This window comes from Chenopodium album, chromosome 26 (assembly GCF_948465745.1).
Source record: "Chenopodium album chromosome 26, dcCheAlbu1.1, whole genome shotgun sequence".
In the NCBI taxonomy this organism is placed as follows: domain Eukaryota; kingdom Viridiplantae; phylum Streptophyta; class Magnoliopsida; order Caryophyllales; family Amaranthaceae; genus Chenopodium; species Chenopodium album.
In genome coordinates, this window is record NC_137859.1 from 575,229 (window position 1) to 590,697 (window position 15,469).

Sequence of the window (15,469 nt, forward strand, 5' to 3'; positions counted from 1 at the left end):
AATTATTTATAGAAGTAAACTTTGAATTATAGAATAATATAGCTTTGAATTATAGAATTATATTTAATTACTCCATATATTATCGTTTATTACATCTGAGTCTCAAACTATACCAAAAATGTGCAAGAGTAATCTTCAAACTACAAGTTGAATGACATCGTAACCTAAGATATGTATGATGTGTTTGGTTAAGACAATGAATCTAATGAAAACTGGACTTCAAGAATGAAGCTACAAATGTATCCGCATTACGGCTCTGAATCAAATTCAACAATTTCAATTTCCCTTATGACAATACATCTTGTAGCGAAATTGTCTAACTTCAGTCACTTGTCCTTTGCTTCTTCAGTTTTCTTCGTCCAGAAAAACCATTTTTTGGTTGATGGAGTCTGAGTTGGCTCATTGGGCTCTCTCTTTTCCAGCCCCTGCTTTAAGGACTCCAATCTATTCCTGTGTATTATTCCAAAATTTAACTTATAAGCAATTCAGTTTAATTGCAATAATTATTAAACAGTTGTGAAGATTCTACTACAAAGTTTTTTTCCCAATTATTTAAAGAGGCCTATAGATCAATTACTGACACCTCAAATCGTTACTCAACAATTTACCATCAGATATTCTAAACTGCATTACTATATGTACATGGATGGGGGAGGAAAATGGGGGAGGGTGTTGGAATGGAAGCATGCATCTTTGACCATCCTAGATGAACCACAGGATCATGGATTGACTAGATTTTACCTCATGTCCGTGAGACACCCATGCAAACTCCATCTTTGGCGAAATCCTTCAACACCTTCCATTCCACTGGCAAGAATCAAACGCCTGAAAATCATTTCAAAATAATTAGGTATGACAGAACGGAAAGTTTTAAAGAGAATGTCTCATTACATACACCATATAGTTTGAATGACAGCACTTTGTGTTTGCCATCCTACCGTGGAACTGGAAACATACAATGAAGCACCAACCTTTCATATTTGTCACTGTAACCTAGAAATATTCTTCTAGATATTAAAGCTAAACGGTTTGTGCTAGTTACATACCCTTGTCATACAGCAGCACACACTAATGAACAGATACAGTAGCATACATGAATTATGTTTCCTGTAGCAACTGGAACTTGGGAAGGAATAAAGGCTTTTCTCTGGCCATTTTCTATCAGCGTATCTAAAGTACAGATGCACTAGAATACATTAGTTAAAGATGTGTTTCTAGCGACGACTAAATTTGGGAAGAGCTTGACCTATCTGTAGAATCTGGATTCAAGGATGATTGAATAATATGCAAACCATTATATCAGGGCCTTGGTGGTGTCTCATTATAACAAGTACAAGACATCATTAATGTCAAGTCATGTCATATTAGGACATCACATCATTAAAAATTTATGACATAATATGACATCATTATAATCAAGTCACATCACTTCATATATACTTTCATAACATCATTATAGTTAAGTCACATCACTTCAATATACTTATATGACATCATTATATGTATATGCCATCATTATAGTCAAGTCACATCACATTATTACACTTATATGACATCACTATATTTCATGAATTTCAAAATAGAGTGAAAACTCATTCTTGGTACTTTATGGACATCTTTATCGGTGTCTTATGGTTTCAAACCTCCTTATATGACCCCTGGAGTCATCAAACACATACAGTTCATTTTTTGAAAAAATGTCAAAACTAACCCAAAATCGTGCATTATAACCTTTAATTTTAGCCAATTTCCACTTATTTTGACCCAGAAATAATAATTGCCGAGATGCTTATCATGGACCCTAATAGACTCCGACAATTTATCTGGGTGGGTGCAACCATCCAATATGCCTTTAAACGGTCAATTTACTTGTTTGCAACTTGCACCGATTTCGTGAACTCAAGCCTACCACAGACATTTATGACAACATATAATGTTCATATATGGTTCCAAACGACATTATATGATCTTGAGATGTATCCTCAACAATCTTAACACTTTTCACCGCCGGGCCTCGTAACCTCCAAAATTCCTCAAAAAGCGTGGATAATAGCCTTCAATTTTGGATTTTTTTGACCTTTTTTCGTCCGCAAATTAAAATTGCCGAGATGTTTATCATGGACCCTAATACCCTCCGGGAGCCCATTTGGGTGGATAAAACCATCCAATATGCCTTTAAACGGTCAATTTACCCGTTCGCAACTTGTATTGATTTCGTGAACTCAAGCCTACACACGGACATTTATGACAACATATAATGGTCATATATAGTTCCAAACGTCATTATATGACCTCGAAATGTATCCCTTAGCATCTCAAGACTTTCCGATATCGGGTCTCGAAATCTTCAAAATTCCTTAAAAAACGTGGATACTAGCCTTCAATTTTGGCCAATTTTCCACTTATTTTTATTCGGAAATAAAAAATGCCAATATGCTTACCATGGAACCTAATAGACCCCGAGAGTTTATTTGGGTGGGTGCAACCATCCAATATGCCTTTAAAAGGTCAATTTACCCATTCGCAACTTGCACCGATTTCGTGAATTCAAGCCTACACACGAACATTTATGACAACATATAATGGTCATATATGGTTCCAAACGGCATTATATGACCTTGAGATGTATCCTCTAGGATCTCAACACTTTTCGCCGCCGGGCCCCGTAACCTCCAAAATTCCTCAAAAAGCGTGGATAATAGCCTTCAATTTTGGAATTTTTTTGACCTTTTTTCGCCCGAAAATAAAAATTGACGAGATGTTTATCATGGACCCTAATACCCTCCGGGAGTCCATTTGGGAGGATAAAACCATTCAATATGCCTTTAAACGGTCAATTTACCCGTTCGCAACTTGTACCGATTTCGTGAACTCAAGCCTACACACGGACATTTAGGACAACATATAATGGTCATATATAGTTCCAAACGTCATTATATGACCCCGAAATGTATCTCCTAGCATCTCAAGACTTTCCGATACCGGGTCCTGAAACCTTCAAAATTCCTCAAAAAACGTGGATAATAGCCTTCAATTTTGGCCAATTTTCCACTTATTTTGATCCGGAAATAAAAATTGCTAATATGCTTACCATGGAACCTAATAAACCCCGAGAGTCTATTTGGGTGGGTGCAACAATCCAATAGGCCTTTAAACGATCAATTTACCCGTTCGCAACTTGCACCGATTTCGTGAACTCAAGCCTACACATGGACATTTATGACAACATATAATGGTCATATATGGTTCCAAACGGCATTATATGACCTTGAGATGTATCCTCTAGGATCTCAACACTTTTTGCCGCCGGGCCCCAAAAGAGCATGGATTATAGCCTTTAATTTCGGATTTTTTTGACCTTTTTTCGCCCAGAAATAAAAATTTCCGAGATGTTTATCATGGACCCTAATACCTTGCGGGAGCCCATTTGGGTGGATAAAACCATCCAATATGCCTTTAAACGGTCAATTTACCCGTTCGCAACTTGCACCGATTTTGTGAACTCAAGCCTACACACGGACATTTATGACAACATATAATGGCCATATATGGATCTAAACGTCATTATATTGCCCCGAAATGTATCCCCTATCATTTCATGACTTTCCGATACCGGGTCCTGAAACCTTCAAAATTTCTCAAAAAACGTGGAAAATAGCCTTCAATTTTGGCCAATTTTCCACTTATATTTATCTGGAAATAAAAATTGCCAATATGCTTACCATGGAACCTAATAGACCCCAAGAGTTTATTTGGGTGGGTGCAACCATCCAATATGCCGTTAAACGGTCAATTTATCCGTTCGCAACTTGCACCGATTTCATGAACTCAAGCCTACACACGGACATTTATGACAACATATAATGGTCATATATGGTTCCAAACGGCATTATATGACCTTGAGATGTATAATCTAGGATTTCAACACTTTTCGCGCCGGGCCCCGTAACCTCCAAAATTCCTCAAAAAGCGTGGATTATAGCCTTCAATTTCGGATTTTTTTGACCTTTTTTCGCCCGGAAATAAAAATTGCCGAGATGTTTATCATGGACCCTAATACCATCCAGGAGCCCATTTGGGTGGACAAAACCATCCAATATGCCTTTAAACGGTCAATTTACCTGTTCGCAACTTGCACCGATTTCGTGAACTCAAGCCTATACACGGACATTTATGACAACATATAATGGCCATACATGGTTCCAAACGTCATTATATGACCCCAAAATGTATCCCCTATCATTTCAAGAATTTTCGATACCGGGTCCCGAAATCTTCAAAAAATCCTCAAAAAACGTGGATAATAGCCTTCAATTTTGACACTTTTTGACTTTTTTTGGGCCAGAAATAAAAACTGCCGATATGATTACTATGGACCCTAATATCCCCCGGGAGTCCATTTGGTTGGGTGAAATCATCCAATTAGTCTTTAAGCATCCAATTTAACCATTTTCGTACACGCCTTTTGTATTGGCTATAAGGTTCCACGGGGCCTTTACGTAGCCGAATAATGGTCATATATGAGTCGAAACGATATTATATAACCCTGTGATGCATCCCGTAGTGTTCCGTGAATTTCTGACACCGGGTTCATACGCCTACTAAATTGCTCCGATCTCGTGTATGTCTTTTTTTCACCCGGCGAGATTATGCATCCAAGTATTTCCATGGGTTCCCAAAAAGCCTTGGGAGTCATAGATAGTGCCCGAAACTATCTCATTCATCCTTAATCATCATGTCTTAAGGGCCTTGAGAGTCGTAACTAGTGCCCGGAACCAAGTATGCCTTGTCCTTGGGTGCACATGTCTTGTGCACATCCCGCACGGCCCCTTGTACCATCCAACATCCCAACACACACTTATGCTTTGTGACTTGTCTTAATCCCGTACTTAGCATTTTTTAGCATATGAGATGGATTTTACTAACCTAGATTTGCCTTTGTCATACCTATGCCAATGAAACAACCTTTGACAACTTTTACACTTTCACAAAATAGATGACAGATGATAACAAATACAAGAGATATATCATAAGACCAACCAATCGCATACTGTGTACCTTTCCAGCTTAGTGACTTCTGATTCCAGTTGAACAGCTCTTTCCTTGGCTTGATCAAGTGGCATTGATAAACCTAATTTGTGCTCACTTTCTTGAAGCCTTTGCCTGATTTCCTTATCCTATTATATTGCAGGTAGGGAGCAAGATGAGTTCAAGGTCTCACAGATAAAAATTGACCATTATTGATCAAGTTACACATTAGTGAAGTAAATGTTGTATTTTTATGGAACTACTTTTGAAGATAAAATTTACAGTAGTTATTTACAATCTAAATTCTAAACAATCCTTTTGGCAATACTAAAGCATTATAGTTTTCAACAAATTAATACTAAAGCATTAGTTATCACTAAGCACTGACAACAAAATGTAAACAGGAGCTTAAATCTCGGACAGAGAGAAACAATAAGGAATGGCATATATTATGAACATCAGATCATCTTACTCTTCTTTCAGCACACTGTCGATACATAGCAATCTCATCTTGACAGAATGGCTCAATATCATTGATCTGTAAACCTACAACAAAGGCAAATCACAACCAAAAAAAAAAAAAACGCTGAGCTCTAGGTGAATTGGACATCACCATCATCTAATAGTCAAAAAAGTTCTAATCAAATGTTTCATATTCCCTAAGAAAGCATCTTACACAAATATAAATTCCTCAGCAACCCATCGCATAAGTTGACACCTTCAAGTACATAAGGAGCTATCTCCGGAGGAATGATAGGTGATGGAGGCCCCGTCATTAAATCATCACCAACCAAAATAGTTTCCTCCATGGTTTCCTGCGAATCGACTGAATAGACCCAACAGAATAATCAGAAGTTAATTGCATGTCCTTATCACAGAAGAGATCTTCTTTGTTTTCTATATCCATTCTCATTTGTATAGCAATAATTCAATTGAAACCTTCATTTCTTACTAAAATCTCTGACATGGATAAACATCTTAAGCATATCTAACAAATTATCCTTCCAAATATGCTAATTTCAAACCAAACTAGTAAAAAGTAAAGCCATTGTAAGAAAAAAACATTGATGCAAGTGTAAGTTGAAAATTTTCACATACCATCCATGTTTGTTTTCTGCTCCTTTTAACTTGCTGCAAAGTAAGTGTTGAACAAAAAAAGCAGCACTTAAAACCTGAAATTCATCAAAACGCAATACAAGATAAATAAGATAGAACAAAGTTGACCAATGACATAAAACCGTAATTCAAAACCCCAGAAATCAAAGACAAGCAAGAACAAAAGAATGAAGAAATGGGAAAGAACCCAAATCAAATATCGTAGAGGCATTTTATCAAACAGGTAATATGCATTCCGAAAAATCCAAACTTTGGTACATTTCTTAATGATCGTGCTAAATAAGAAACTGAACATGATATTCAAATGGATAAACTTTAAGCTTGAATTCACAAAGGGGTTAAAGATGAGCAGAAAATGGTTACTTCTCCGTTGTTTTCTTTTTTTAAAGGTGGGTTTTTTATTTTTTCCTGAAGATCACAAATGAAGAGAGAGAAAAGAGGAGAGAAATTTTACCTGAAGAAAATGGAAGTGATGAGTACAAATTATGGAGACACTGCAATTGAAGTTGCAGAAGCGAGGGAAGTAATCAATTGTACAGTCGGGTACTCCCTCTTACATGTATTTTAGGAACGATGTCTAACTCCCTTGAGCACTCACAACAAGGGTTCTTTAGACTCTAGCACTCTAGCCCAACCTAGGCCCTAGGGGTGTTACTAAGCCTAGCCGACTCGTGATTTATTTGAGTTCCGATTGGTTTGAGCCGAGTATATTTGAAGGTGAGCTGAGTATTAATGTTCAATTCTTAAAATCAATTGGTGATAAGTGGAGTAGCCCACCAGACTTATATGTTAGTCATTCTCTCTTTGAATCTTTGATGTAAGACAATTAGTCTCAATTCACATGTGAGTTATTTTTCTAAAAGTTCTCTTATAATTTTATAAGTTAGTTCGTTGAAATCTTCGAGAAAATGAATTGAACAAGATAGTTCAAGTCAATAGAGTAAAACACATTAGCACGTTTGATTGAATGGAAAAAAAAAAAGTGATCTTGGCAATGTCAAACTCTAAAATAGCAACTTGATGCATCTTCTTCTCAAACACAAACTCAACCCATGCATTAACTCTTAAGGCCCTTTACTAGTCTACTCCCACCCCTTCATATTGCTCCCTCCTAGTCTTCTCTCTCTATCACCATCTTCCAGTATTGACAAACCATGCTAAGAAGTCAGAACCACTATTTGCGATATTTGCAAGTAAACAACTTATAGCTGGATATAAATAAAGCGATTTGTAAACAAACGAATCACAAAAAAGTTTGGTTACACTATACAAGATTTTTTACCATATACAAAATTTTGGTATTTTACACAAAATGTTCATTATGATACTATTTGCTCTTTGATGCAGGCAGAACAATCAAGCATGATAAACAACTCTATCTTGATATTAAGCGCGCCTATACTCATCTCCACAATCACCAATCACTCTCAGCAGATCCTTCCCCCTGCTAGAAACATCTCGAATGCTGTCGACATCCTCCTCATCAAGTTCAAGAGAAAATACAGCATTAGCATCTTTAATATGCTCTGACAGTCCAAGTCTGACACCTATCATGGAACCTGCTACAGCCGGCTGCAATTGATCCAACAATATTGCAACATTCAGCTTCTCAAAACCAATATTAGGATACATAGATGAAGATAATAATTTTACCTGATCTAGTATGTATTTAACAGCAACAGTTGAAATGGGCACACCATGCTTCCTGGCTATCTTGTTCAGCACTTGAAGCAACGTTTGGAAAAGACTCCATCCTCCCCATGCATCAACCATCTGCCATATAAACAGAAAAACAAAATGCACCCAAGTCAAAAACAAAAGAGTGGAATATGACACAACCCTTGGCTGTCACAAAAATAAGGACACTTTCAAAGATTAAGTTATGCATTCAATTGTTAATAACACCATCGGCGAGAAAAAAAGGTGCAAATGGATAATAGAAAAAAAAATAATGTTACTTTTACTTGAATGATTAGATTGTAATGCTTCATCCATATATATACCTGTAAAACCCAGAACACTTCCAAATGTTTGATAATAATTCACCAAATCACTCCAGATTAAAGTATGTTTACTTTCTTTCATCTCAGGAAAGTGCATGATTCTCATTTCTAAAAAAATTTTGGAACACTGAAAATGAAGCTAGAACAAGATTGCACTAAGAAAATCCGTACCCTTTTGTACTTCTGCAAGGAGGGAGTATTTAGTGAAGGACCAGCAAATGGAATGGCCAAATTGGTATCAAGGAACTTCTCAGATAATAGACCACCCATAACTGTCCCATACCTACGAAAACATAATTATATAAGAGCTTTGAAATATCTTTAGCAATTATACATTTTACATTACAATCACATGGACCTTTGGATCCAAATTGCTAAACAGGGAAAGTAAAGATATGTTTTCAAGGGGTAAATGAAAAAATAGGTGGGAGAATACGTTATGAGTTTAACTCCAGTTTGCTGACAAAGCTCTGCCATTTTCTGCTGAGGACGCATATCAACAATTGAATGTTGCACCTAGAGTAGTTCAAGCATTAATCATACTGAGTTGAAAACCCACACCTTAAAATGGAGTTGCACATAAAAGGAACTACACCAACAAATCTGAGTATCTGACTTACTTGGTTGCTTACAACAGGAATCTCATTTTCAAGAATTATTCGCAACCTTTCCGTATCAAAATTTGTAAGAGCCACAGTCTTAATTTTTCCTGAAATCATACATCTAATAATTGAAATCCTTGAGACTTTTTAGGTTGCTAGCATTGATGGTAAACAAAGACTTAATGGAACCTTACCTTCGTCTTTCAGATCTGTAAGATGTTTCAACGCATCAAGATATCCAGAATTGGAATAATCCCACCTATTTCAAAGTGAAAAGGAGGTGTTCAGAAGCTTCAAGTATCTAACTGCCAGGATTCAGCAAAAAATGGCAAGAATTTATCTGAAATCACATACTCTATATGCAAAGCAATAAGACCAGACATGTGTCTTAAATTTTACATGATTGAGCACAATTCTTAATCAACATTTTTTAAGTTACAGCTTTGGCTGAATAAACACTTGAAGCATGTTTCTCAAAAAAAATTTAAATGTAATGCTTGGGATGGTACAGTATACCAAGGCTTTCGTAAATCACAATATATGGATTCAAATCCTTAAAGGTGCAGCATGGAAAAGGACAAAATCTGGAGCACCCTTACCAGTGGAATTGAAGCATGTCCAAGCAAGCAACATCCATTCTTTTCCTTGAAACATCAATGTTCCCCTCCACAAAACTCCTTGTCATCTTAACTGGTGACGGAACCCATTTCGTGAGACTACAAATGAAATCAGTCAAAAGCAACATTAAAGTTTAAACCATATGATACACCAGCAAAATAACTCAATCAAATATCTGAGTTCCTCTTGAATTCAACAGTCAGAAGTTTACAAGCATGCTACAATCTTACCCTAAGTTTGCTTCATGATTTGAAGACAATAAACCAGCAAAAAAGGGATTATTACTAGTAGTCTGGAATTTCTAACTCACCCTCTGACCTTTTCTAAAACCTCAGGTGGGCGCTCACGACGGACTCGATTTATAAAGATTCCATAAAGATCTTCAGCAGGTCCATCTGAAATAAGTACAGGTTCAAACTGAATCTCCTATCATATTGATCTTCAAAAAAATCTTCCTTGAGATAAAGAGCAGAGAAGTATGCTTCCTTTAATATAAAGATAATACAGACATTATTTAAGTAATGTGCATAATTGGAATTGCATATTAGGCATGCATAACAGTAATCACCAAAAAAAATTTAGCTATACAACTATATAAGTGTACATTCAAGTTCTTATATGAATATATAATTTCTAGTTAGGAACAAAAAAGATAAAGTTTAAAGACTATTCAGTTGCAAAATGTTGCATATGTTTCCCATCAATCTTACTGCTTACATATATCAGCCATATCAAAAGTGGCAAGCCCTGCATCAGCATATCGAAGCATAGCATCAACCGCATTGTCCCTATCGATTTTCCCCCACCCGCCGCTGGTTTGCCACATTCCATTAACGACACGACACATTTCCAAAGAATCCTTCCCATTCTTAACTACAACACTACTCTTTTCACCATCAGTTGCTACACATGAAATTGGCCTCAATTTAATGGCTCCAATACCATTTCTTGTCCTAACCTTAGCTCTTACAGAAGTGAACACCAATTTGTAGCAAGAACAAGGTAGGATTTCTGTCATTTTTTTGGCCTGTTTAAGGCTTATACTATACTAAAAATGCAGGAAATTAAGAGCTAAATTTTTGTATTTGTATCCTATCTTGTATCCCTCATTTAGTAGCCAACCGTTTGTTTTTTAAAAGCCTTTTGACTTTTGTGCCCCTCCAAAAGTTCACATATTTACACAATTGGAAATATTCTTTCAATTTAGGGCCATTATAAAAAACGAAAAGTCTGGAGGTGACAATCAGGTCGGAGTTGATTTATCTAGTCATTCTCGATTGTGTTGCACCATTGAGTTTGGTCAAATATAGCCTATATCGGTCATTTGAGTTTTGGTTTCTAATCAACCACATAATGGCTACGCTATCAAATATCAATAGTAAGGTACACCCGGATGCTCGGTGCATCTACTAAGTATACAAGTTGGGTACAACCGTACAATTTCTTGATAGATTAATAAATTAAACAAAAAAACAACATAGGAGGATAGTTTTTGGCCAAGTGGTCAAAACCATGACCAGTAAAATTGAATGGCAAAATCGAAATTAAACCATAAAAATGGGGGTAAAGAAGTTACAGTGATCAGCCATGTCAAAGGTGGAAAGGCCAGCATCAGTATAACGAAGCATGGCTTCAACGGCGTCGTTTCGGTCGATACGTCCCCAACCACCACTAGTCTGCCACATTCCGTTCAAAACTCGGCATATTTCCACCGAATCGTTGCCGTTACTCACCTTGATAAGGCGCTTCTCCGTCGCAACCTCCGCCGTCGATTCGCACCGGACTGAGCTCCGGCCGAGTGACGGCGAGTTACGGCGAGTTGGGGTGGTGAGTTTGATGGGTTTTAGAGGGTTTAGATGAACAAATGTTGACATCTTCTCTATTTCAATTTTCAGGTAATCAGGTGTAGTAGAGTTGAGAGACTACAGACTTGTGAGACACTGAGACGAGGTGTAACCGTGTAAGTGGTGTGATTGGAAGGATAAGGAAGTTGCTAGGAGTGGCAATTTGGGTCAGCAGGTCGGGTTCGGGTTAGGGTTAGATTTGGGATCAATTTCGAGTTGTGCTTAGAAACTATCAAAAATAGTTAAAATTTTAATATTATTACGATATATTGAGTGTTGGTCAAATCCGGTCGAATTCGGGTTGTTCGGATTCGGGTCGGGTCAGGGATTGTCAGCCCTAGTATTTCCCATGTCCCTTTTTGTTGTTCAGGTAGAAAACGAATTTTTAATTTATACGAAATTGACAAGAGAGTAAAATTGTGGTTGCTACAATTAAAAATAGTCTGAAAAAATAAGGGACAAATAAAAAAAGTATTGAAACGAATATTAAAAGACAGACATGCCTATTTTTGAAGCAAGACTCATAAGTCATAATGACTCATTAGTCATTACTTATGTATAAGTAATTCTAAATATGGAAAATGTTATAAATAGACTTTAGTGCTACATATAAGGAGCTAAAAAAAAATATATAAATACTACCTCCGTTTCGCATTATCTGCAACAAAGGAATATTTTATATCTCACAAATAATAACCCTTTGTTGCAGATAGTGCGAAACGGAGGTAGTAAAAGTATAGCACTAATTTGCGTGTGATTTTGTCGCATTCTTAAATTAATATCAAATTGGAAAAGAAATTAATTAAATGTATATTATTTATAATCCTAAGGGTACATATGATTTGATCTTCATCATTTCGTTCTTAATAAAAATATAATGATAACAATTTGAGTGTTAAAATTTGCATGTACGGAGTATAAAGTAGAGATACGTAGTGTATAATTTAATAAAATGGATAATTGCATTGTATTTATTTTTAATTGATTAAATCTTGTGATCTTGAGGACAATATAATAACTACATACAAAATACAATCACTCTGTTTACTCTTTCGTTATTAAATTCTATACATACAATGCAAACTTTGGCGAAATATTATTAAGTATATACAAGAAGAAATGCATGACTCTTCCAAGTACTTCACATCCTATGTAAGGGTTTTAAGATGTATGTGATCTTCGTTCTTCTTGTAATAGTTAGTAGCAAATCCTATGTAAGGGTTTGCTTAGGTGTGTTACTTAGTTCTTTTAGGTTGTAATTTTGCTTTTATTTATATAGTTCTCTTTGTCAAAAAAAAAAAAAAAAAAAAAAAAAAGTACTTCACATCTTGGAATTTGGAGAAGCTTATATCTTCCGATCCTTTACTTCTTTAGTTTGTTCTTGAGTCGGATAATCTTTCTCTCCATCTATATAATGAATAAATTATTGATTAAAACTATAACTCAAAGTTAGAAATTGAATTCATTTTTTGTACTTCGTATGACATACCTGAACAAATGTGTCCAATTTCTCCTTTGTATAATAATATTCCGTCTTAATCCACTTCAATCCTTGAGACAAACTATGATGTTTTAAAAATTAAAACATTAAGTTTGTCTTAAATAAAAAATAAGTTAAGATGAACTAATGTTACACATAAATTTAATTGGTACTCAAAAAATACAAATTATTGGATCCAACAACATTGTAGTCCATTTAGATACACAAAAGGTTTTTTTATTTTATTTTATTTTAAAAAAAAAGTAAGCTATCAATATATATGCATGATACATGTTTTATGTTTAGATTATATGTATAATAATAATAAATACTTCGTAGTAGATTAAGTTATATATATATATATATATTTTGATCAAATCATCGCCAAATTGGAGCAATAATTTGAAATATGTACAAATAGTATAATCATGAATTGATTCAACTTATACTAGATGAATTCTTTATTAATTGATTTACTTACCTTTCCTTATCCTTATCTTCACAAGTAAGTTGAGCACAAGCAAGTCTTACATACTCCGCCCCAATCCTGTTGTTTCAGATAAAAATAAGAATTACAACGTTAAAAATATTTTAATAACAACAAGAGTGAATTAATGCTTAATTTGCTAAATAAATATACCTTAAACTTTTCTCTTCCATGATTTGGGCATGTTTGGCTACTTTAGGATAATCAACATTATTAAAGTTGCTGCACATAATTCATGTGTGACATGAAACAATTGATCAGCAATAAAATTAGGGGACAATGAACAAATATAGTATAAATTTAGAAAGTGGGCGTAAATCATCTTTCTCATATCAAGAGAGAAATAACGTTACGTGAGATCTATTGCATCTGATAAGAGAGCTTCCATATCATTGTAATAAGTATAAATTTGCTCAACTATGACCTCCGACTCTAATTGTGCAACTTTCTCACAAAAATTGTTACTTAATACGCCCTGCAAACGACAAAAACAACATACGACAATCATCCTTATTAGTTTCAAAAAAAAAAAAAAAAACACACGTTACATAACCACACGTGTATAGTAGATCTAAGATTGTCAGATATCAAACACTAATTAGATTCAACACGATCGATATACATACTAAGATGTTTCTATCATGTGGCTACCTCTTTTAGCAATGACTTCAGATAGTCTTGAAGCAATTCTTGAACAATAGGCAAAGCCATACTATGTACCAGATTATGGGTGAAATTACAACTTATTATTAGCAATTTTGCATATATATAAGATAGAGCCTAGAAAATATTTTTTGTAAGCATTGTAGAGATATGAATATGATTTTATGAACTAAGTAATCTGCAATTCTGATCCTAAAAAACATATATTGCATCAGATAACAGCTTGATTACAAACGTGATATAGAATCAGAAATGCTCTTAAGAATGCTCTATAAAATTCATTTAAGGAAACATATATTGGTTTGATTTAGACTCCAAAATAAATGTGGAGGATCCAAAGTGATACTAACATTATTTTCGGTTTGTCACAGTGTCCAAAATAATTATGATCATAAAGTTTATGGGCACACGTTAGAAATTCCCTTCACCTTTAATACTTTAACCACAATCCACCCCTAAAATCACTGAAATGTTGCTACTTTTCTCATTAAGTTAAGGAAGTAACAGTATATATTAGCCAATGCAAGGAAAATGTTCCAGCACATATAAAAGTTATTTTAATGTGAGTTTCTTAGTTGTGTCAATCTTGACCCTTATGTTAAGAATTGAATACAATAAATATGGATCCATCCTTACAAACTTGTGAAACATTTTTCATCTCCTCTCTTATTTTGTCACTTATTTACGATATCCATAAATTAATACGTACTATATCAGAAAATATAATAATTTTGAACCCGAACAAATTTAAATTAGTGTAATTACAATTACTAAGGGAAGCATTGATGCGTTTTACTGTAATTTTGATAAGTTATAAAAAAAAATCCAAATATATATATGAGCATGTTCACCTATATACTTCGTATATATGAGCATGTTCACCTAAGCTAATTACTGTTGACTTTGATACCAAAGAATTTGAGGCATAAATTCAGCCATTCAGGTCATGAGCCAAACTATTACTTCGTAGTTCGTACTAAAATATTGAATCTGTTTCGTGTAAAAATAATGGGACCTTGCTGAAGGTCCAGTAAGGTGGTGAAGACTGGGTTCGATCCAAGTGATGATAGACCGAAGATTTCCTGCACAGCAAACACACGTAAACTAGCCTCGGGGGTGGTGCCGAGGAAGGCCCCTCCGATGCTAAAGTTAGTACAATGTGTAGAGAGAGAAAGCTATGCAAGAGAATTAATTGCTTGAGGCTTTGTGTGTCTATGTGAATGTAATATTGATGGCTTTTATACCTTTGCACATATGGGAGAAATGGGCTTGGGCCCAATTGACTTGCCTTATGGACTGGTCTTGACTTTAGCATTATTTGGAGAGTTGAACCTTGACCTTGGGCTTTTAATTGGATCATTTAATGACTTGGCCCAATTAGACTAAATTGGACCCAAACAACTTGCCCCCCAGACCCGATTTGGAAGAGTGACGGGTCGGGTTTTGATTAACCAGAAAAAGGAGGGAAGTAAATGATTTAATTAATCCAAAAGATTTAAATTTAAACCGCCATTAACGAGATAACGGCTGATGGATGGATAATTTGTGGAAGTTGGACGGATAATGGGTAGTTAATCATTGGGACGTGTGTTTAACGGTTACTTAGTGAGGTATTTAAGAAGAAATTA

The 15,469-nt window shown here is 35.2% G+C and overlaps 3 protein-coding genes across 5 annotated transcripts; all 3 read right to left on the reverse strand.

Annotated features, from left to right (window-relative positions):
• Positions 1-39: 39 nt before the first annotated feature.
• LOC145618385 (uncharacterized) lies at positions 40-6,750 on the reverse strand. Its single transcript, XM_081673158.1, has 7 exons — positions 6,599-6,750; positions 6,127-6,200; positions 5,705-5,854; positions 5,501-5,574; positions 5,059-5,177; positions 742-825; positions 40-450 (listed from the first exon to the last, which is right to left on the reverse strand). Exons 2-7 carry the CDS (start codon positions 6,131-6,133, stop codon positions 327-329), a joined length of 558 nt encoding a protein of 185 aa, XP_081529284.1. The 5' UTR covers positions 6,134-6,200; positions 6,599-6,750; the 3' UTR covers positions 40-326.
• A 588-nt stretch (positions 6,751-7,338) lies between these two features.
• On the reverse strand, positions 7,339-11,334 carry LOC145618231 (uncharacterized). 3 transcript variants are annotated; one of them, XM_081673002.1, is made up of 9 exons: positions 10,944-11,334; positions 9,678-9,762; positions 9,349-9,465; positions 8,944-9,008; positions 8,768-8,856; positions 8,584-8,663; positions 8,319-8,430; positions 7,798-7,917; positions 7,339-7,716 (listed from the first exon to the last, which is right to left on the reverse strand). In XM_081673002.1, exons 1-9 carry the CDS (start codon positions 11,239-11,241, stop codon positions 7,531-7,533), a joined length of 1,152 nt encoding a protein of 383 aa, XP_081529128.1. In that variant the 5' UTR covers positions 11,242-11,334; the 3' UTR covers positions 7,339-7,530. The 3 variants fall into 3 exon arrangements, with proteins under 3 accessions (XP_081529128.1, XP_081529129.1, XP_081529127.1); XM_081673003.1 differs by lacking the exon at positions 10,944-11,334 and adding an exon at positions 10,085-10,474 and having other exon boundaries at positions 8,780-8,856; XM_081673001.1 differs by lacking the exon at positions 10,944-11,334 and adding an exon at positions 10,085-10,473.
• A 1,239-nt stretch (positions 11,335-12,573) lies between these two features.
• Positions 12,574-13,889, reverse strand: LOC145616104 (histidine-containing phosphotransfer protein 1-like). Its single transcript, XM_081670811.1, has 6 exons — positions 13,830-13,889; positions 13,532-13,653; positions 13,332-13,400; positions 13,173-13,238; positions 12,701-12,773; positions 12,574-12,618 (listed from the first exon to the last, which is right to left on the reverse strand). The coding sequence occupies exons 1-6, from the start codon at positions 13,887-13,889 to the stop codon at positions 12,574-12,576; spliced, it is 435 nt and encodes a 144-aa protein (XP_081526937.1).
• Between the last annotated feature and the right edge of the window lie 1,580 nt (positions 13,890-15,469).